The sequence below is a fragment of the Gavia stellata genome, chromosome 4 (assembly GCF_030936135.1).
Source record: "Gavia stellata isolate bGavSte3 chromosome 4, bGavSte3.hap2, whole genome shotgun sequence".
In the NCBI taxonomy this organism is placed as follows: domain Eukaryota; kingdom Metazoa; phylum Chordata; class Aves; order Gaviiformes; family Gaviidae; genus Gavia; species Gavia stellata.
Genome location: NC_082597.1, coordinates 25,748,994 through 25,773,407, shown reverse-complemented (window position 1 = coordinate 25,773,407; position 24,414 = coordinate 25,748,994). Strand labels below are relative to the sequence as shown.

General features: G+C 37.0%; 1 protein-coding gene across 15 annotated transcripts in view; it reads right to left on the bottom strand.

Annotated features, from left to right (window-relative positions):
• The window catches only part of CADPS2 (calcium dependent secretion activator 2), a 318,208-nt gene that overhangs the window by 43,461 nt on the left and 250,333 nt on the right, over positions 1-24,414 (bottom strand). For 6 of the 15 annotated variants that reach the window (XM_059817284.1, XM_059817282.1, XM_059817283.1 and 3 more), the window contains 6 exons: positions 23,976-24,079; positions 22,400-22,408; positions 20,107-20,263; positions 10,752-10,893; positions 10,503-10,622; positions 2,239-2,394 (listed from right to left, as the gene is read on the bottom strand). In XM_059817284.1, coding sequence (XP_059673267.1) covers positions 2,239-2,394; positions 10,503-10,622; positions 10,752-10,893; positions 20,107-20,263; positions 22,400-22,408; positions 23,976-24,079 — 688 coding nt within the window. The remainder of the gene's footprint in view (positions 1-2,238; positions 2,395-10,502; positions 10,623-10,751; positions 10,894-20,106; positions 20,264-22,399; positions 22,409-23,975; positions 24,080-24,414) is intronic. The other 9 variants (XM_059817289.1, XM_059817290.1, XM_059817286.1 and 6 more) reach the window with 3 other exon arrangements.

The following is a 24,414-nucleotide window of genomic DNA, read 5'->3' as shown; positions in this document are numbered from 1 at the left end:
CATAAGATGAATTTGAAATGATTAACTTTTCAATAAATTATTTTAACTAGTACTAATTATATACATCTTTGTATTTTAGTCCTGTTGATAAGAGTCCCAGTGTAAAATTTTTTTTATTTTTTTCCAGGCTCAAAATCAATATAATCAATATATTACTGCATCTTAGTGCTACTCCTTTTATGGTTTTTAAGACTAAGATGGCACTGATAGTCTTCCAGTCCTTTGAGATTTCATAGGTTTTGTAAGATTTGTTAGATATTTGACTGAGCTTCTACACCAAATTCTTTGGAACAGATGGATGTAAGCTTACATGACTTCAATTTTAGTAGATACTGTCTCATATCTTCCTTTGCTACAGAGCTTAAACTTTTATTCCATTCACTATATCACCCCCCTTCCAAAATCAAATAGAAATGTTTGTGAAACGCTTCTGCCTTTTTTACCATGATTTCATCACTGTAGCTCTAGCAATATGCTCATATACTAAGTTTGAGGTTCTCCTTGTTCCTACTATCTTTAACAGGAAATAATAAAATATTATGTTATCAGATTTAACCTTACTGGATGTTGAAGGTTCTCTGTTTCTTTAGCCTTCATTATCAATGTTGTATATTTTCTGATTAACACTATTAAATTGTCTACAACCTTCCTTTATTTTTTCCCCATTCTTCTATTTATTTTTTTCAAAATCAGTATTTTTATGTGTTCATACTAAGCTTTCTCTGTATGTGGGATCATGGCTTCTGAAGCACCTAATAGGAGATGCCTGTAAATTTTCTAAACATACAGATATTTATTCTAAACTCAATGACATGTACTGAAAGCTATGGGAGAGCTTTTTACAGAATAACAGAATCACAGAATGATAGGGGTTGGAAAGGACCTCTGGAGATCATCTAGTCCAAACCCCCCTGCCAGAGCAGGTTCACCCAGAGCAGATTGCACAGGAATGCGTCCAGGCGAGTTTTGAGTATCTCCAGAGAAGGAGACTCCACAACCTCTCTGGGCAGCTTGTTCCAGTGCTCTGCCACCCTCAAAGTAAAGAAGTTCCTCCTCATGTTTGGATGGAACTTCCTATGACCAAGTTTGTGCGCGTTACCTCTTGTCCTGTCACTGGGCACCACTGAAAAAAGACTGGCCCCATCCTCCTGGCACCCACCCCTTAAGTATTTATAAGCATTAATAAGATCCCCCCTCAGTCTTCTCTTCTCCAGACTAAAAAGACCCAAGTCCCTCAGCCTTTCCTCATAAGAAAGATATTCCAGTCTCCTAATCACCTTTGTAGCCCTTTGCTGTACTGTCTCCAGCAGCTCCCTGTCCTTCTTGAACCGGGGAGCCCAGAACTGGACACAGTACTCCAGATGCGGCCTCACCAGGGCAGAGTAGAGGGGGAGGATAACCTCCCTCGACCTGCTTGCCACACTCTTCTTGATGCACCCCAGGATGCCATTGGCCTTCTTGGCCACACGGGCACATTGCTGGCTCATGGTCATCCTGTTGTCCCCCAGGACTCCCAGGTCCCTTTCCACAGAGCTGCTTTCCAGCAGGTCAGCCCCTAACCTGTACTGATGCATGGGGTTATTCTGCCCCAGGTGCAGCACCCTACACTTGCCTTTGTTGAATTTTTAGATCACCTGTGCTTAATTTAAAAGAATATACCCATCATTATAAGATCCAGCTCAACTAAAAAAACAACACTATGTTTTCTATAATTTCCAGAAGTTAGCAATATAAAACTTAGTTTCAGTTGGATGACTTACAGATAGCCTTCTTTTGTTTATTGTATAAATGCAGAAATGCTGTATACTCTTTAGTTTGTAATATATTTCTTAGAGACAGTACTCGAAAATAATGACAAATTAAGCAGTATTACTAACTGAACATAACAACACAGTAAATGGGGAAGGGAAATGTACAAAAAGAAAAAGGATTTCTTCTAATGGGATTCTGAGATTTGTTAATATTTGCCACAAACATGGAATAGAAAAGAGATTTGGTTTATTCACTTCCAAGGGTCTATTCACAACATATGTAGAAATTCTCCTTGCTACTTCCTAGATGTTGCCAACCTGCTGATTGCCAGATGCTGGGAAATACACACAAGTCATGATCTCTTTACAATTGCCCTGATTCCTATGTCAGGATTTTGGTACAGATGTACCTCTGTGAGCCAGTATGGCTGTTCCTATGTTAATTTTCAAATCTCTCCCAATTTTTAATTGATCATTTCAACTGTACCTTTTAACGCAGGCTTCTATCATGTCAGTGGCCATGAGTTTAAGTCTCTGCTCTAAATGGTGGGCAAATTCTGGTTCTGGCCAGTGAAGATCAAAAACAAACATCTGTAGAGCATCCAGTTTCCAGAAAAGATCTTCTGATGTAGCTGAGCCATTGCTGTAAGAAACAAAACAAAACAAAGTCCCCAAGAAACAGAAGATAAATGTATGGATGTCTATCCCAGTTGCCACAGAATTATCTAAGGTAATAAGATTTCCTTATCACACCATCTTCCTCCTTCACTTCACTGTATCTCATAGTACAGTTGCCCTTATTCCAAGAATGTGAAAATGGTAATGGAAAATTTAAAATGATTCCCATTAGGGCAAAAAAAGTAGTTTTCTCATCTGTTAGCTGAGAAATATGACAGGCTAGGGAGGTAGATGGGATGATGGGGAACATGGTAAATGAAGTAGCTCAAATTTCAGATCAAGACAGGAAAAATAAAGGGTACAGGAATTATTAATTAGTAAGGACCTTTTCAAAACAGTGAAGACTTTGCACTTGTTTTCTTGCCTTCATAACTCTGGTCGGTAAGTCTACCAAAGAAAGAAGGATGCTAGTAGTAATACTGTAAAAGAGATACCGAGACAAATAGTTCCTTGATAAATGCTCATTAATTCTAACTGAGGGAATAACATCAGATCCCGGTGGAAAAAACAGAACAGAAACTATTTAAAGAAATTTATGCACAAACAAAACAGAGGATTAATATGGCTCTATGTCATCTCAGATTGTCCACGAAGTTTTAAAGTTCTTCTTCCACCCTGAACCAATTGCTAAATTTAAAGACATTTGCTTGTGATAAGATACAACAATTTAAGGCTAATCTTAGCAGTAACTACAGTTACACTTCCACTGTCATCATGGATTAATTACATTTTCGTGATGCGTTGTATTGCAATGCCTGGGTTATTGTTTAAGGACAGTTATACTATGCAGCATGGCATTCCAGGATGTTAGTGACACAAGCAACCAAAACTCAGCCTGACAGTCCCAATTCAGATCCAAATAGTTTAAATATGTCACTCCTGCCATTCTTCAGCCTCATGACAAAAGAACATAATTATCAAGGTGTTAAGGGATCCCAGCTCTCATGGAAGGAGTCAGTGAGTGCTGAGTGTGCTCAGAACAGAGCAGGGTCAGATTAAAAAACAAACAAAGAAATAGAAAGGACCTCTAATATCTGACCACCTAATGCACCCCTCAGACAGTAGCACCACCACCAGTTCACACCAGGTCAGCCGAGACAGTGGGCGGTGAAGTGAAGCAAAGCACAGCACATGTTCAGGGCTCTGAAGAGGCAGCACAGATGCAGCAGGAGCACTGCTTTGGTCTCATAGCACCCTGCCATCTTCCAGACCCACCCAACTGCCCCCTTGCCCCACTGCCTTAACGCTATCACGACTTCAGAGCCACCGCTGTCTTCTGCAATGCTGTCTCTGTGCCAAAAGGGGCTGCTGGGCCAGGTGAAGCGGGCAGCCAGCAAGGGCTGGGCAGTGGGTGACTAGCTGGGAGCAGTGATCCCTGCCTAAGGAAAAGGCTGGCTCCGAGTGACTGACCCTGACTTCGGCTTTGGTTTTAAATGGTGCACGTTTTGATGCCTTCACTATGCATAGGAGGATATCCCGTAGTCTCAGACAGGCCTTTTTGATATCATGCATATTTTCCCCACTTCTTTTAAATAGTAATTGTTAATTTTATATTGTATCGTGCTCCTGAAAGAAAACAGCAGGAACAGGAAAAAGGCCCATGGGACTGCTAAGATTACAATTTGCATAGGGACATTACCTGTTAAGGTTGGACCTGAACAGGGAGCACTTTCGTACACCACTAAGCTTAATTAAGAAATAGAAATAACAAACCACCAACACTCGTTAGGAAGTTTATAATCCTGTTGGGTTGTTTCTTAAGTTATATGAAAACACAATATTGAAGATTTCATTACATCTCCTGTGTACACTGGCAGTGAGTGAAGTTGCAACATTATACGCAATATTTGATTCCAAAGTGACTTTGCCAATTTTTGAGATGACTGAGGTAAAAGAAGATGGCAAATTACATAGGGACAGAAACAGGGACAATCTCAGTATATATATTACAGTCGATAAGAACACATTTTCTAGAAAACAAAACATACTTTCTCAAGAAACAGACCTACCATTTTTCATCATCAGATCATACAATTTAACCACATTTTATTCTTCCATAGTTTTTTCTTTTCTGCCTAATGGAATTCCAAATGAAATTCTTTAGGACTCAGGAGGACTAATGTGCTCTCAATAACATAAATGTATTCTTATGCACGTTGACTCCCTGGTAGCCACTTAATTTGGTTTCATTATACTACCAAATAAAGTTTCGCAATTATAATAAATGTAATAATAGACACAGGTTCACGAAACACTAATTCATTCTGTGAGAAAGACTAATTCATTCATTCTCTTTTCATATAATTTTGAGGTCCCATTCCTCAAGTTTTTTATTCAGCATTGTCCAATGACATCTGAATTTGACTAACATTATACTAGTAAGATGGGGAAAGAAAGCGAAGTGCTACAACAGCAACTATTTTTTCCTAGTTCATACATCCAGACACAAATGTCTAATTTGTTTGTTAAATGCTACAGAAAACTGTGACTTCAATCAACTTGTTACTGCTATTTGTACCAGATACTTGTTTTATTTGGATTTTAGGATTTTCTGGCCCTTATTGAGTAAAAGCATTAGAAAAAGTATTAATTGTCAGCACATACCTCAATACCCTGAAGTGGTTGTAGAGTCTATAGATTTGTTTTCCCTACTAGGAGCTGGTTATGCAACTTCAGGGTTTAATACTCCATAAAGTGTAACATGAAGAAGAGCCAAACTCAGGTTTTACCTCCTCCTGGCAGGAGGAGGAACGCCTGCATTCGAATCAAACCACCAAAGCATTTGAATCTACATCCATAATTGCACAACCATTTTTTTGTGAAGGGATAGGACACGTTTTTGGCTATTGAACAGTTTTTATTTGAACATGTATGGTAAAGCTACTTCAGTCTAATGAATGGAATAATATTGTTCTATCAGGAAACCGAAGTGGTGCTCTTTTTTTAAAAACTCTATTCAATATATTTACCAATATTTTTAAAATTAAGCACAAACTCCACTGTTTTGCTGGTCAAAACTTAAGCTTTGAGCACTAGTTCTTTGTGCAAAAGGCACTATCTAGTTGTCCACTCTTTTTAACCAGGTCATGGCAGTAAGAGAAGGTTTCCAATGGTTAAAAGAGGCAAATATTATGCCCATCCTAATTTTTTTTTTTTTAACAGCAATTTAACTTTGTATTTGGTCACACTTTGATGGGGAGATTGGACCATATAGCTCCAGAGGTCCATTTTAACCTAAATTATTTCACGACTTTATGCCTTGCATCATATTGAACACAACAAAAAATGGTCCAAGATATAATGTTTCTCCAAGACCCTGCAGAATATTAAACTTAGGAGCTGCATACAGTCTCCTAAGCAATTCACTTATCCACTGACAGCTGAGAGAGGCAGCTTCCCACTAGGCTTGCCAGCTACCTAAGCAGTAGCAATTAGTCAAACAGTCTACTAATAAAGCATGCTGGCTGCAAGATCAGCACACACACAACTCCAGAGTAGACAAAGAATGTGTCATTTCTTGCCTAGATGTCAAACTCCATAGGGTCTCTTGGGATATGAAAATATAGGAGAAATATTAAATATCTAAGGACATTCTCAATCAACCACAAGATTTAAAATCAGCTGGCTTCCGTTCTTGTAGTATTTACCAAGGGCAATGATGGTGATTTTATTAATTACTGCAATTATCTTTTTTTAAAGGTTATTACTGACTTACTACCCATTAGTGTTTTGTGGGGACTGTTTACAAAACAGGGCACCAGCTCTATGTCCTTTGTGAGTCCCAGTTTGCGAGCTCCAGCTCTACTTCCTTTATGCTGCCTCAAGAGGTATATTCAGGGCTCAGAAAGTCAACTGAGAATTTCTTCAACAGAAAAGGATTTTCAATAGTTACAGAGCCAATAGTGCTTGCCCCATCTCTCTACGTTCCATGATCAGATGAGGGAGAAGGATGAAGCAGAACTTTGGCATAGCAAGTATCTGCTTGTGTAGAGTCCCTCAAATTTATTAGGGACAGAGTTACCTCATGGCTCCTCCAACTTAGTTCAAGAGTGAGGCAACCTGAGGATCAAGCAACCAAAACATGTTTCTTGATTCTTCTTTCTTCCTGCATGTTAGTATTTTTGGAAGAAAAGAAATGTGGCCCATAATATACATTTGTCTTCCAGAATGCTCAAGAGGAACCAGCTATATTCAAAACTCCTTATTCTACAGAAAGTAGATCAGCTAAATTTCACTATTCCATCAGTCCTATGGCTATACTTTTGAATACCCATTCTTAAAAACACAAACTTTGGCCTCCTTCTGCTTTACTGCAGGCAAGCACTACAGCAGGAACATATGTGGCACTACAGATGCAATCCCTCAAAACAGCACTGAAAGGTGGCCTCCTGACTTATTCAGCATGCACGAACATGCAGAGAGGTCCAGCACTGGAGCTCAGACACATTCAGACCAGATCCCTTCATATCACAATCAGAGCACTGTGACTGCTCCAGCCAGTCCCTCTTATCACTCACTACAGCTGAGTCATAGCAGGAAGAATATAGCTAAGACTTTTCCTTTGATGTTGCCTGTTCTGGCTGGAAGACAAGACAGGAGCATCCTCCTGCAAGCATGTATCTTATTCCATGTTTCTCCAGCCTTGAGTGTTGCTGAACCTGATGTTCTAGACCAGCACTAGATAGCAACAGACAACCTCAGGTCTGTATCTACAATATTTTTGGTCAGTGAATCTATCTCATGTCTGCACCGAAAATAATAATATATAAATGAAGCCATAAACAATTAAAAACATCCACAAACCTAACTTAAAAGCCAGGTCCAGAAGAGGCATAGAAATTAAATTTAAAATATGAAATGGAACAAAAAAGCTATTTAAATTAGTACATTTGAATTAATGAACAATAAATGAAAAAAAATTCCCTCATTCTGGCTGATTAGAAGTTTTTACAGAATATTCAAACATTTTTGCGCTTTCATGATGTTGTCTTCAGCCAAATGGAACAGTAATTCACAGTGCTCTGCATGTCTAGCCAAGGTCTCCTCTGAGTTATTCCCTCCTGAGACCAATCAAGAAAAATAGACTACTACTCATAACACTTTGCCCTTTTCATAGCTCCCTTTCCAATGCTCAATAATAAAAGGTTAAGCTAAAACAACTGAAAATGAGGTAATGATCTTCCTAAGTGCTGTTATAAGCAGCATACATTTAGTGCTCCAAAACATGTGATCAAAGAAAAAAAAAATTGCAACAGTTAATTAAAAAATATAAACAATCTTCTGTAGTAATGTTCAAAAGAATTGCAGCACCTTTTAAGTGAAAGAGAGGAAAATCTGTTTTCATCAGTAAAGCACACAAAGAAATGCCTAACTGTGAATGCCTCTTCAGCAAAAGTTCTTAGGTAGACATGTAACAGCTCTGTTGAATATGAATGGACTTAAATATGAACATAAAAGCATGAATACGAACATTAGTAAAGTTTGGAGAACACGAAATCTTCCTATTGCAGCCAAAATAAACACAGGACTCGGCATTCTCAGTAAACATTTAACTGTAACTCAGTTAGCTCACAGATTATTTTCTCTCATTCTTTTTGCCTGTAGATTCTTCATTGTGTCATTCAAACTGATAATGATTAAATGGCCAAAATCATCACTTTCAAAGAGAAAGAGAGAAGTCCAGCACAACTTAGTGACATACATAGTCATCCTCTTGCCAAAGCATCAGCTTTGTGGCTAGGACGAGGGAGCACAGTGGACTGAGAGAGAAAGACTTGGGGGAGTCAGTGGGGAGGAGGAGCCACTTGCGATATCTGACAAATCAGAGCCTGGGCTCCTGAATTTAGGTGCCTCCACTGACTCTATGTACAATACAATATGCCACTCTAGTCCATTTAAGGTGGGCGTTCATCACATTGAAAGGGAAAACCGACAGGAAAAAAAGCAAGAGTTTTGCTTAAGAGGTATTGGGGCCTAGGTATTTGGTTACTTCCCACTGGAGAATTTAACTAGAAAGAGGAAGTTTTGTTCTTCCTGAAAAGGATGGGATGGGAGCAGTGGGGGAAATAAAACCCTCCTTCTTTCTTTCATGTAACAGTGAAAGTAAACCACTTCCTCCGCCAGAGGCTGCGACACTGTAATCAGCAGGAAAGAGGAAACTCATTAGCTTGGGAGGAGGAATAACTGGCTTGCAGTGCCTTCACTTTTATTTTTTGATCCAAATGCAATACATGGCCATTCTGAGAAGTTACTTGGCTCTTCAGTAGGATGTAGGTAAGCTGATTCTTAAAATACTACCTGAATTTCACAGTATTCCAAAGGTAACAATACTACCTGCAATCTTGAATGTTAATTTATATACCGGTCATAAAACACAACTTCAGAGCTCTATGTTTGGGGAAAAAGAACATGAAGAGGGGCCTACAATGGAGCCAGCACCTTGACAGACCTCTTCTCGAATGCTGTGAGGGGTGGCTGAAAGGGGATGGTGGCCTTACAGAGGCCACACTGCTGTGGGGACACTGCTCATCCCCAGTTCTCTTGAGAAGCAGCAGAGCGACAGCTACTGCTGGCAAGTGCTCACAGCACACATTAACCTCAGCGTTCACCGAATGCTTTGAAAACCTCACTGATTAGTTTAGGATGTTATGCATGCTTTGCCATACACACCATGAACCTTAATACCAGAAGATGTGCAAGGGGGATGAGCCGATGGCTGAATTTCACTATACTCGCACATTTTTTGACAATACAGTCTAGGAATTTATTGCTACACCAAAACCTTCATTTAGGAAAGATCTACCACTATAAGCCTCCAACCAGAATCCATATTTATTATATATTAATTATAAATTCAATATTCAAAATACATGAATTATAATATGTACAAATTATTTTTACTGGATGGGGCTGCTAGAATACAGACTGTAAGAAGACCACATCTAAGATTGTAACAACTTTTTACTCTGAAAGCTATTTAAAAAAAAAGTAACCCCTGAAAGGATGGGAATAACAGAAAGGAACTGAGTAGCAGAAGGTCAATTAGTTTGTATTCAAAGCTGAAATCAGGCGAAACCTAACATTATTATAGTAAAAACAAAAGGTACCAAAGCCAAGGATTAAGATGAATTTTGTCAACTTTTAGGAGAATTAGCAGCAGAACAATAATCATAATACTCAAGAGACAAGTGCCAGAAGTCTGGCAGAGCACAAACTATCAACTCTCGCAGTAATGGATCTGAGTACTTGTTAGGAGTGTTTAACTCTGTCATAAAACTTGAGAAGGCAATACTTGGCTTGAAATGATATTATCAAGCTTTGCGTCTTGAATGCATGTTTTTTGAACTCTTTCACATTCATCCTTTCCTAATACAACTTTAGCTAAAATAAGGTTCTTCTTGAGCCTTTCTCTAATGTATATGAATGTGTCCTTACACAGAAATCTGGCCTGTAACTATGGGAATATTCCCACAGAACAGGGCACGTCTGTTCTGTTTTTTTTTTTTTTTTTTAAGAGCACTGAAGTGTTGGGGAGAAATCAAAAATACATACATATTTTTTCAAACAGAAAAAGAAATGGATGTACTTCTATTCTGGGTACTTACTAACCTTTTACTATTTCCCTGTAACATAGATATTCAATGTAATGACAACATTTGCAGTCAGTGATTTTCAGAACCAGTATCTATATACAATGTGTTAATCAAACCCATGCAAAGATATGATGGGCTGCCTCACTTTACAAAACCACAATCTAAAATCAATTATCCAAAAGGTTCCCCACTGCTTATTAATTCAGAAGAATCATTAGGTTGTTTAGGGTATTAAACACCATTCATACTATGACAGACCTTTGCCAAGTTGATTTTGTAAGTTACCAGATCTAAGACTGCTACATTTTAATGCACTAGAAAGCGCAACTCACTAACAGTCCATGCTTGGCTCACTCCCAGGAAACAATAACTTCCAACTAAGAGGTCATAAACACCATGCAATCCAAATACAGCTGCACAGAACACTAGCAAGGCCATGCAGAGCTGACATACAGTCAGAAGGTTATTGAAGAATACACACGTGGAGTCATACAAAGAAGTCATCCAGGTTGGTGTAGTAAAGCTAGGTATTTGTGGAAGATTAAGAGGCAAACTTGGAACTTTTGGAAGAGCTACATTAGGAAGACTGTTGGTGATGCTCCTGTGAAGAAATAAACAATGTAGGAATACAATAAAAAATAGAATATTTAGAGGACAACAGGGGAGAACACCTGATTAGACAGAAAGCTATAGGCAGGTGCTTTGTTCAGATCTTGTAGAAAGCACTTACTTGACAGGTTGCCATGACTCTTGTTCAAGACCTCTGTGAATGGACTGGGCAATTGATGATTCCATGAGATCGATGTAGCGGATGACCATGGGAACAAAAATTTCTTGCAAGTGCTTGTGAAACTTCCCATTGCACAAAAATGCTTTAAAAACAAACAAAACACACATAAAAATGTCAGGCCTTTCCCTTCTTTATTTTGCTACAGGAAAATGTATCTCTTAAAATGTTTCAGTACACAAAAGCATTTTAAGAACAAGATCCAGCTTGTGTAGGAAATACCGTTCATAAAAGATAAATGAAGTGCTCCATGAGGACACTGCAGTACATTTTAAAACTGTCACTGTTATGAAAACTAGGCACATACTGAAGTTCTTTGTTGAACCAGAACATTTTTGCAGCTTCGTGAAATTAATAATATACTTTGCTGAATCTAAGCCTTAGCAATTTTGTTCAATACTTAGACACCAAGACAGAACAAAAAACCCAAACCAAACAAACAGTATTTGAATGTCATTAAATTATTTTTATTCTCCGTATGCTAAGAAGATCAAAGGTTGCAGTAAAACATTCCAGCCTCATTAGGCTATGTGCAAAAATATAGAGGTATACAGCATTTCCTCCAGATTGCTTAATGGAAAAAGGCAATATGTGACATATGAGTGTTTGGAATAAGAACAGTTTACCCATATGCTCTGTGTCCTCAGGAGCTGGCAAAGTCCTGAATCACTGCCTATAGCTACACAGGACATTCAATGAGCTCTTGAATAGAAAACATGTCTTGGTATGCATGTCCATACATAAAAATCTCGAAGGCCAGAGCTCACCACCAGAATCCTGGTTTTTCCCATCCTGACATGTGCACAAACCTCATTAAGACCCCCATGAACAAAAGTACCTCCCAGCCAGTCTGTGTTCATTTGAAACTCAGCCTGAGCAGCCACACTTGCCTCTCCTCTGCCCTCTCAACTGTCTTGCAAAATTTTAAAGGATGCTAACTAACTCTACACTTCCCTTCTGGAAGCTTGCTAATTCTCTGGTGTGATTATCTCCAACTTCACAGCAATTGTAGTTTTATAACTATTTGAAGGAAGTCCTGAAAAATAGTTCCCTAAAGTACTTAGGAAAGCTGACAACATGTAACACACCTAGAGGTGTTCTCTTGCCTTTCGAAAGAAATGGAGTTGACTAGTGAGCATACTATAAGCATGAAGCATATTACTCAAGAAAAGTAAAGTAGCTATAAGCAGTAGAAAATTAGGTGCTTCACAGATGGGATTTACTGCATGAAAGACTGCATACACAATGCAAACTGAAGATGCTTAAAACCTGAAAATTAGTTTGCTTGTCCCTGTACTCCCTGAAATGTTCTCTTAGCAAATCCTAACTCTTAGCACACTAATGTCCTGTCCCACCAAGGGAGTATATCAGTTTCATGTTTTGAATGTGTCTGTGTTCACCCATTAATCCAGCACAATAATAATAGGACCTATAAGGATATTCCTAAGTATACATCGAAATCATACAGGCAAGTTGATCCATAGAGAGATATTTTCATGATTTTGGTAGCCCTCCTTTTCTCCCACCCATATTCTGTCATTTTAAATTCTCTTGTGGGTTTCTGCTCCCACCTATTCCTCCATCCAAGCTTCTCATTTGATTTGGATGGGTACCACAACCGCATCTTGAGGAGGCTTCCTCCTTTTCCTAAGAAGAAAAGGCTGGATCATGGGGCTCAAAACCCTGGAAACCATCTCATAAAACTGCAATCCCTCTTGTTCCAGCACTGGTACAACTCCATGTATAATATACAAAAATAATTTCTGTAACTTCCAGAAACTCCTTTGGCTTCCGTTTCTGAATGATGTCCACCACAAACTGAACCTGGGAGAGATGGTAACTATGGGGAAAATCATAGAATCATAGAACGGTTTGGGTTGGAAGGGACCTTAAAGATCATCTAGTTCCAACCCCCATGCCATGGGCAGGGACACTTTCCACTAGACCAGGTTGCTCAAAGCCCCGTCCAACCTGGCTTTGAACCCTTCCAGGGTTGAGGCAGCCACAACTTCTCTCGGCAACCTGTTCCAGTGCCTCACCACCCTCATGGTGAAGAATTTCTTCCTTATATCTAATCTAAATCTACCTTCTTTCAGTTTAAAGCCAAAATATGTCATCAAGTTTCAGTTCCCTATTGCTACTTGTATGGCAAGGAAGTGCCTTTGTTACTGAATGTCTGGACACTAATATTATTCTTTTTTTATCTTGAATACAATGATCTGAAAGCAAGAACTATTTTCTTGAAAATATTCTTGTAGAGTAATGGGAAATTATGTATCAATCACTTTTACCTAAGGAGACAATACTAACGCGATCAGCTCTCTCTGGTTTTGTTCACCTGCCTCTCTCTTGCTAAGAATTTTGAAACTTTTAGCCAATTTCAAACATATTACACACAGGGGTGGTGATATCGGATAGATGAAGTTTCATGAAAACAGGCAGCTAGGTAGCAGGCAGAGATTATTAGGGTTTCCACTGAGAACAAGGCAGCAGCATAGGCTCATCTCTTATTAAACACTTGAGAATCCACCCTTGAGAACACCTATGAGTCCATTACAGACATGCTCCATTATTTACCCTGCTCATAGAACTACTTGTTAACTAGCTAATTCTGGCATAATTATTCATATATCAAGCACTCAAAACAGTGTTAATTTTCCTTATATTTATGTATCTTAAAACTGCAGCATCTGTGATCAGCAATAATAACAACTGAGAAGGATTCGGATCTTAAGACAAAGGTGTGGAATCTTGCCCACACGCTGCGTGTTGCACAGTAAACAGCTGATGAACATTGCCTTTGAGAAACAAAAGGTGGCTGGTATCAAGCTACATATTAGGCTGATTTTTCAAGACAACTTTGAGCTTAAAAACAACAACAAGAATACAACTGTGTCGTTAAGTCAATTTTGCTGCTTTATAGTGAATCAGTGCAGGACTGGCATTAATCAGGCAATCACAGTTACTTGAAGGGATGAGCTTGTAGTTTACTGTTTTCCGAGCAGACCGCAGAAATGCTCTGCTACAAGCCCTACTCTGGGAATTACAGTAATAAAGCCTCATGGGCAGGAGGGCAACTCTTGTTATGCCAAAGTCAGAACAAAATTTAAAGAAGTCACAGGCAATAAAAGCTCTTCAACTTAAAAAGCTGAACCATTTTCCCAATATCCTGACAGCAGTCTTTGCAGGGAAGTGAAACTTTCCAAAATGCTGCCAAGACTCTTAATCTGACTGCACCTCCACAGAGATCCCTCTGTATGTGGGCACACACACAAATGCACTGTCTCGGATCAAAAACTCAGTCAGCATTCTGTTTTCCCAGGGCTGAGGACATGGCAGCTCTGATTTACCCATCTGGAGATCTCCATCAAGGATTACTGCAGGGCAGGGAAAGAACTCAGAGCGCAGGGGTAAGTGATATAGCTGAGTATCATCAGCAGACTCATGGCACTCTACCCTATGATTAGAATTGATCTTGCCAAAAGGTACCACCTGTGCATCAAAGCAGATGGGAAACAAGAGATCCTTGAGGAAATGCCACACTTCAAATCCCTCAACTACCACTTGTCTTCAAAGCTATGTAGCTTAATTCTCCATTATCTTGTCAATATAGACACCCCACACCCTCTTCATATGAGCCATCTCATATTCACACAAACAACAACAAAATGAAAGCCTATGCCAGGGCAAACTAATGCATATACAATATTAATGGAAAATGGATTGCAAGAACAGAAACAGATCCCCAAATGAAAAATTCTTGAAATACTGAAGTTGAAGATGAAAGTCATTCAACTTCTATGTATCAGGTAGCTGAAATATATTAAAATATGACAAGAAAATACCGGAGATTAAATGTACAGTCTAATAATGCAGCACAGGAATGAGGTTTCTCATCTAATAGCAGGGAAAGAATCTACTGTGCTTGTGTACATTAGAAGCTGTGGGGCTTGCTTTGCTTTTACTTATACAGGCAAAGTTTAGGAGCTATCCTGGAGTCAGTGTGTTAAGCCGTCCTCCAGAGCTTCTGCAGAATCAAAGATAAGGAAGAATGGCACAGGTTAACATGAGTCTCTTTTCCACTGACAAAATTAGCACTTTGGCAGACAGTCTATAATTATCCTGCTCTCCATAGGATTCTCGGGAAGGCACCACTTGGGTTTCCTGGCATATTTTTAAATCCAAAATAAACCCAGTAAATTTCAAGAAGACAATTTCCTTGGGGCTCCATCTTCTATTTGAAGCAGTTGAAAATCATCCAATAACCTGAAAAAAGAAAGCTTTTATTTCCATTAATTTCCTGTTTATGTTACGTTCTACTTCCACAGAGCATTTATTAATCAGCTACTTAAATAGTGAAAATGGCAAGGGTCTCAGCTTGTATACAAATTGTTGTGTATTTTTACATACAAGACAAACTTTAAAAGTGAATTTTAGAAATGCACTATATGGAAGTAAGCTGAAAATTTATTTAAGAATTAAAAATTTCCCTCACTGTCAGAACTTTGGCAATGAAACTGCAAAGAATTTAATCTTTACAAGACAGAGTGACACAAACAGCTTGTTGCACAATTTTCTTGTGCCTAAAATGCCCATTCAGTCAAAAAGGTTATTGGATATTCCAGTAAGCAATTATGCAGCTTGAGTTAGCTCTCAGTATCAGTAACGAAAATATGCAGCTCTAAACTGAAGCCAGGTTATTATTTCAAAGCAGCTCCTAATAGGAGCAAAAATCCTAAGAAAAGATTCCCACTACAATTAATAAGAACTGTAAGGTTTGATGAAAGGTATCTTTATGTGTGGCTATAAACTTTGCCCTGATTACCTTAAAACCAAATTGTTTTCTATCATCTCCACCCTGTAGTTTAAGATGGGGACTATGTTGTTATAAATCAATTCTAGTACAAAAGTGGTCCACAGGCTGTAACAAAGCAGGAAGGTGATGCTGTCTTTGGTAGTGTTTGCTACTCTGCTACTAGCAACAGCAATAGTGGAAAAAACATATCAGAGAATTCCTGTTTGAAATCAACAGCCATGATAATGGCAATGGCTTTCAAGAGGCTAACACTCAACATGCTGGTTTTTCTAAATCAGCTTCATCAGACTGTCTACAGGTGTACCATGGCTGAGTTAGAGCAGGTACACAGACATTTCACTGAGTAATACTTGATGAAGATGATTATGAGTTAACTTTATAATACTCCTAATTTTGACTGATTTGTGCCAATGTAGTAATGCAATAATGCTGAGCAACAGCACAGTGCATAGTGTCAGCAAGTGACACTTGGAAAGAAAATTTGGCAAGGAACGGAGCAGAATATTGAATATACAATTGAAAAACCTCTAAAATAAGCCAAGTGTACAGACACTTCATATAACTAGGCACATGCCACTAAAAGATATCTCTGACACTGTCTCAAACAAAGAGGAATTAATACATGTCTGTCTTGAGGCACTAAAAACCTGATTAATCTGAATAATTAAACAACTACAGAAAGTAAATTGCCCTCTAGAGCAGGCCCCTTCATAACATAATTTATAGGCTCTGTAGACAAAAAGTAACGTGCTCATTACAGAAAATAAGATACAATCCTGAGACAACCATGTCACCATTTCCTCCTTCCCTCTACAAATACCCAATTCTGGAAAAAATAATTTCACTATCATTGAGAGATATTGGGTACTGTTATCTCTGTAAAATCTGCAAAGCTTTACACAGTCAGGCATAATTGTGTATGAACAATAGAAACGTTGGAGATCATTAAAATGTATACTATAAAAGCAGCTACAATATTTTGTCAAACCTTTACATTTTGAAAAATCACAACAAATTTATCTACAATCTATTACTCATCTCCCCAGTAAGTGCCATTTTTTAAACCAAATTTTTTTTGTTATTAGTTAGCTCTTGTCAAAAAAGATAAAATATTTTATTGGATAGGAAGATCATACTCCTCCATCCCTTTTTAAAGTAGTTTTTCAATTAGACTTAACAGGAAAGCTATCATTAATGAACTCACTGATGAACTCTTAACTGTTGTGGAATAAGGTCGGAAAAAAATGGAGAAGCTTAAAGTGACTCAAAATGGAGTCCTTCATAAATGAAATGTGAAGCTTTAGTCAGGACTCCCACTTCCTCCCCCCTTTTACTTCATGAAAAGTTATATGATGTATTGGAAAATGCATTTTTTTCTCATTGTTAAATGAATATTGGCTTTGAAGTATTCTGCTTGAATCTTGTACAATGTTTTGTATACTATGTAAAATAACACATTTGATATTATTTGAATAGCAAAGACTATGCATTTTCATGATCTCACAGTCTTTCTAATATTATATTTTAGCGACATAGTTATAAGAATAGTCTTACAAGTTTTCTTTAATGCTGTAAATGTTAGATTGCTTCTTTATTGTTAGGAGTTTGCTCATGTCAGGTTTACGTGAAAATTGACTCCTGCATCAAAGATTTAGAGCTCATTTAAAGCTCTCGAGATAGAGTAACACGCAGGTGTCAGTCCTCCAAATTTCACTGAAGATTAACCTAATATGCAATATGGTGACCTAACAGTTCTTCATTTGAAAGAAATCTGAAAAGTAATCTCTGATATAGCCGGAGAGTGAGAATAACCCAGTGGGATTTCCACCTCTTCATTTCCTAATGAGTTTTTTGATAATGAGAGGTGACTTTGCCAGTCACTGTGGGCTCTATTATGGCTAATTTACTCCACTTCACTCTCCTTGTTAATTATTAACACTAGCCTTTTTATCCTCATGGGACCACATTCCAGTTTTTCCCTTTTTAGATTTTTTTTTTTTCTAAATCTATCTTTATGAAGGTGATAGTTTTCAGGAAAAGGTTTTCACTTAGGGTAAAGCCAGAATTATTTATTTCATTTTGGAAGACTGTAAAATTGATTATATAAGCATAGGGAGCTCTTTCTAATGGCTTTAATGCACTTGCAAGGTGAAAAGGCTGTTAATTAAAGAATAAGCACTGAGGTATGTTCCACTTGGGAATCAGTTCTTGGTAGAATGGTCACTTGCCACTTGCTAACATATCCACCGATTAAAAGGTGACTAATTTCCACGGTTGCTTTCCAATAGTTCTGGGGAAAAAAAAGTGTATAATTTTCCAGATGGCTTTCACTTGCCAGAAACTGTCATTTACTATACCTATTACCATTAGGGAATTACTGAAATTTGTATACAGGTGTGACATTTCATACTGCAGTTGTTTCGTATCCCTTAGTTAAGGTTTTACAATCTTTCTAATAATTGCTTTGACATGAAAGTTTTCATGAAATATCTTTCCTAAGGTTGTTTTAATCATTTAGCATTTAATCTTTTAAGGAAAGAAAAATGGGTAGCTACCAGCAACCTCGCTGCACGTGAGGACAACCCTTGTTTGTTTCTATCCTTTCTCTCAGGTTGGAACCAAAGTGCAAAGGAACACAAATGACACAATTACGTAGTTAAAACTGATGCCACAAATCCTTCTTGTGAGACTACTGTAAAATACCTCCACAGCCTTCAGAAACTAAAAAATTGTTTTAAGTGCACATAACATCACAACTAGAGACGTGCCTCCTAAACTGAAAATGTAAAATGGTAGGAAAGACACCTGAATATAGGCTTCAGATTTTTAATCTGGATTTTAGATGATCAGACACCCACTTCAAGTAATGTAGAACGCACTTTGCAGGAGCCTAACTCTTATGAGATCTACCCCAAGACTGAACAATTCCTACACCCTTCCGAGCAGCCTTCTAAATCGAGCTTAAAAAACCACCAGCATGGCAATTTTAGTAAGTTTCTGTAGTTGCAGTTTGTCCAGCAAGGGATCCAGATGAAACATTCATGGATATCTTAAAAACAAACTAAAGGAAAGACTAACAGATACATTTCCTTTCACTAGGATAACATGTGAAAGAAGAAATCATCAGGAATATGGCATTTCATGTATTGCTAGGCGTCAGGGTATGGAAACATAATTCATGAAAAGTGACCTTGAAGACTGGATGTTAATGTTCTTTCACTCTGTCTGAGGCCACATCCAATGTGGTGCAATAACAGTGACTTTCAACAATCCTGTTTAAGATTCAGCTTTGGTTTAGTGGCCCTGTCCATTTGCCCTCTTCCCTCCATAAAGTTCGTCATCCATCGCGTTACAGTGAATTGTACATTTGCTAGTTGCTCCATTTCATGATATGGTGCTGTGGCCAACAGGTACTATACTGAGATGACTTACATATTTCAAGAAACACTTGGCAGCTAAGGTTAACAATAATACAATGATAAATAATATAGGTTGCAATATGTGTAACCTTGGAGAAAAGCTCTTGAATACTATTTTCTATTCTTTCAGTCAAGCAGTTTCCATACACGGAGCTAAAATTCTTAGCTATTGAACTTCCACAGAAATGAAATGAATTTTCCAGGAAGAGTTAAAAATGATTTCTTGTCTTTATAATAAAAAAGTCAAATTTTGGAATAACTTGAATCATTGAATAAAAATAGCATTTGTATCTGCAAAATAATTAAAAACAACAGTGGGTTGTTTTATCATTTTTTAAAAAATAGAATATGAGTAAACATATAAAATGTAGCACAAATAAATTTTTTTTCTTTATGATGCCTTAAAATGTTAGGAGAAATTACTTGTCTGCAAAATAAGGTGCAATTTAATGTTTTTAAAATAGCATCTATTAAATTTTTTTTTGTTATTGCCTTAATTCCATTATTAAAATCCCTTTCACACAAAACTGGCCTAGGAGATAACTATTTTAAACAAAAAAAGAAAATTAGCTCTTCAAAGGTAAATAAAAGCAACATAACACAGCTATCTCAAATTTTATTCACCAACTCAAATAATGATACAACAATACACCAAGTGAAAATAACACTGATTTGTTGTGTGTATCTCACAAGCTAAGTCTACAATACCTTTATAGACATAACTAGTCTGAAAGTAGTTTACATGAAGGCTTAGAATTTTATTTAAGCAGTATAGATTAAACATGAAATATTAACTACATATTATGCTGCTTGTACATCTCGCATTTAAAACTGAGCAATTTGTGATACTGAATGGTTAAAGGATCGCCAAATAAGGACTGAAATGGTGCAAGGATAGAGAGAAACTGCTCAGCTTCCAAGAAATGGAGCACCAGGATATATATCATAAACATGGGCACTGCCACTTTAATTTTGAGAATTATATTAATTAGAAATACATTTCTAAGTTGTAGGCACATTGGAAAATCTTATGCACACCATAAGAAAAAACTTAAGATCTTACTGTCATTTCTGAGGGCGTTATTCAGCAGCTGGAAAAGTGGGAAGCTGTCCCAGGAGTCCTGCGGCTGTGCCTCAAGTGCTGAATCCATATCAACAGAATAAAGAGACAAAAACTTCTCTGCATGCTCAGCCAATAATTCTGGCCACCAAGCGAATGCCTGCAAGCATGACAAAATACAGTTACTAATCACAAGTCATAAAGCAAAGAGATGTGTTGTATCTATGGCAAAATACATTTGGATATGTCACTTCATGTCCTATGTCATTTGGGGAGAATGGACAGGCCAAGTGAAAAACGTGAAAATATTTTATAAAACCTTGCATCAAAAATGTAAGAAATCAAATAGCTTATGATAGAAAAGATGATATATTCAGAACAAAAATGTAACACACAAAATCAAAAAAGGAGTATAATACCCTGCAATTCTTTTTGCCAGAGAGCAAAGAAAAGAATGACGGTCTCAGCCTTGAAAAATTACTGTATATGCTTCTTTTGGATTTAATTCAATTCTAACACTATAAGTAATCAGATTAATTTATTTTTCAAATAAATTTTTGTGAATACATTTCGCACTTATTTGTTAATCAGAAGGGATGGTTGAACCATCAGAAGGGATGGTGAAACTTTATTCCTTGAAGCCTGAGGGTTTTTTTAATAGACACAAAGCGCTTTTTAATTCCAATTTTTGCCTTAAAGATGTCAGCTTCTCTTGAGGAAGGCATCCACATGTACTATACTGAGATGACTTATATATTTCAAGAAACACATGTATGTCCTTCCACAAATGCTAGAAATCCATCTCTAGAAAATCACTAACGTCTATATTAATTTTCAGTAACTTAACACATGTTGGAATACACGGTTTTCTTAGGTAAAAATTTAGATTCTTAGGTAATCTTAGCTTAAAAGAAGAGATCTGTGAAAAACAGCATGTCAGCAAGTAAAGCCAGCTCCACATTATAGAATGCTTCACATATAACTCTTGTACCTTTTTACTGTCACTTAACTCTAGGCTTTGAAAGGTCAGTATTGAAGCTGAGTATTGGATCAGAGGGAGCTGTATGATCCTGGAGTAAAAGATGAAGGTGAAATGAACTTATGAGATAGGATGAATATCACATACTGCTGAGAGTGTTTTGCTCAGAGTTCATGAAAATATCTGACAATGAGAAATACCTACACATACTAGATAAGAGAATGTCTTTGCTTTCAAACTTATGCCCCCCATTTTGAATATCTCGTTTTGAGTATTTTTGAGTTACCAGCATAGGACATATGTAGCTTGATCTATACAAGCGCTGAGTTCCCACAACCTCAAATAAAGTCACATAATTTCTCACTTCCATTTCTGAAACACAGGTCCTAGGTAAGGTAGAATTATGTACTCAGGCCTGAAAGGCATCAAATAAAAGACAACTTCTGAAAAGTGGTCTACAAATATGTTTTTGCATCCTGGACTTCCTGATGACTGCCTGTAATTCTTTTTGACATAGGGCAAATGGAGAAAAGATGAATTGGCAAGAGGCTTTAAAGAAATGCTGAGCATCCTCTGCTATTACGGAAAAGTACTTTCTTTGTTGCAGTGTCAGGACTGAAGGATGTGGATGGGCACCATAGTGAAAAGGACAGATAAGGCTTCAAAAATTTTGGAAAAAGTTTGAAATGGAGTCTTCTTCCTTAAACTGGAAGAAGTTTCTCATTAGTAAATCCTGTCTAAACGGGAGCTCCTTAAAGGAACAGACTCCTTACCCTAGAAAATAACCAAATGCAAAGAAATAAAGACAGAAGAAAAGAAATATATACAGGCATTGGCAGGTGTCCCTTTTAGGCAAGCAAAACTCTTTTCAGAAAATATTGCCAAAAACTCCAAACAAACAAAGCAAAACCAAAACCAGAAAACCAGCACATTTTCTTTCCATCTTCTTCCCCTTTGCAAATGACACCTTGAACCCAGACCGAAATTCTTCTGACCCTCTCAAGAACTACCCATCATTGCTTAGGCAGCAAGGAAGAAGAATAGAAAAACAAATACTACAGCCAAGATAGCTGTCCAGTCATTATGGATAATATGAAAACAAAGTAAAGGCAATTAGCAATTCGTGACACACATTCTCAGAGAACAAAAACATTGACCGGATTAAAGGAAGATTTAAGTTCTTAGATTCTAGAAAGACACACAAATGTGGCAATACAACACCAGAAATCATCAGAACATTTTATGCTACACATTCAATACACAGTTCCATGCTATAAACAGTGAAAAATAATGCTTAGTTCATCAGGAATCACATACCTCTCTTCCCTTTGGGAATCCCAGAAATTTGGAAGTGTTATGAATTAAAAAAAAAATAAAAATCTAGTATTAAAAATGTGTTATACTATTTTAGAGATTACTGATCCTTTTTGTTAACTGCACCATCAAACACCGAATGTTTACTTAACGTTATGATGTGACGTCACCATACGTAATCTTCAGTTTTGAGTAGGGAATGTATAATTTTTTGATCTTGTTCTCAGATATATTTTAATGTTGAAATTCTGCATGCTCTATAAACTTCAGTAAAATCAAACATTTATTACATGAATGAAGGGGAAAATAATCTTAAAATTATCTTTATTCTTTTCAAGCTGTCTTAGATTAGATTGAAAACTTTTGCTGAATTTATTTTTCTGAAGGCACATGCAATATATTTACCCTTCTGAAAAATACCACATCTCTGACTGCAAATAAGTAGTATGGAAAGTAATCTTTGAACAGAGATGTTTAATCATACATGTATCATTTGATCTTTTTCTTCTGTGTTCTTTTCCACAGAAGTCTAATATTCTTACAGTAATGCAGGGCCTCAACAGACAAAGACAATATACATTTTATTAAGTAATCATTACAGAGTAACACAGTGGCAACAGTAGTGTAGAACAGGACCTCCAGGGAATTAATTTCAAATCATTGAAACAGCTGTTTCTTCAGTATAAGATAAAACATCTATAACAAGTTCACACATGACAGATGTAAGCTAAAAACTAGATTCCATAGTGTGATATAAAACCAGATGTTTTGAATGATCATATTTATAACTATATATACTAAATCATGTTTATCCCTTTGCATATTTTCCTCAAAAATATTTATTGAGTTTTTTGATAACATTTTTAAAACAATTTCCTGAACCTTAGAAAACTATATTTATTAACTGAATGTTATTCATATATACAATTGTGTGTACCTGGTCAAGTTTATTTTTGTAATTCCTTGATATAAAAGGTGTTACAATTCTAAATATTCTAAATACTATGTTTTCTGTATCATGAAACAAAAGACTTGAGAGTAAGAAACATGAAATTGTTCTATTTTATTTCTTCTACCTTATAATGCCATTTTAAAAAGTGCAAGTTTAAAAGCAGTACTTTTCCAATCAATAGAAAAGCAATGAGAATGTGATTATTATACCCATCATTATTTTTATGTTAAAATCAAGACCTATACAGCATGATGAAAACTAACATTCAATTATATTTTTTTTTTCTATTTTGAATGAGAGGTGAAAAGTTGGAAGGAACAACTGTATAAGGCTATGAATGTTTTCCATACCATTTCACCACCTCCAGCACAAAAATGCTGTCTTTATTTTATGCTCTCTAATTTTCATTTCTAAACCTACAGTTCATTCAAGCGAATTCAAGTAGAGTTTTATTTCACTTCACTTTTCATAAGCTTCAAGTCTGTTATTCCTCTGTAAATGTGAACTGCCTTAAACATATGTCAGAAAGTAAAGCTAAAATGTTTCTTGACAGAATTGCTTCACATCAGGGGAGAAAAAAATCTAGGAACAAACCATTCTCTACAGCAAATGCCATTACAGCCTCACCTCTGAATGATGTTCTTCATTTTGCTGCAATACTTCGATACAGAGTTCTGCAAGGTGAAGAACCTCTTCCAGTTTTCTAGCAGGTGTTGCTTGGTCCATGGTCTCTATATGAATATAAATGCAGATCAAAATTGCTTTAGTCAGAAATAAGACTCAATAGTAAGAGAAAACGATGTCAGAAAGGAATGGGAATGGTGCAAAGCTACAATTTCTTGAAGTATAAGCAATTTCACATGTTAAGGACAAGGCTTTAATACAAGTAAATGCAGCTGAATGTCCAGATCACTAGAAAAAGAAAATATTTAATTCACAAAGAATCACTGATCATTATAAACATTATCTGATTTGATATGCAAGAACTAACAGGTGCATCAATGTATTAGATGCTCAACTTCTGCAATAAGCAAGTTCTAATTCCCTTCAAGGTCAGATATATAAA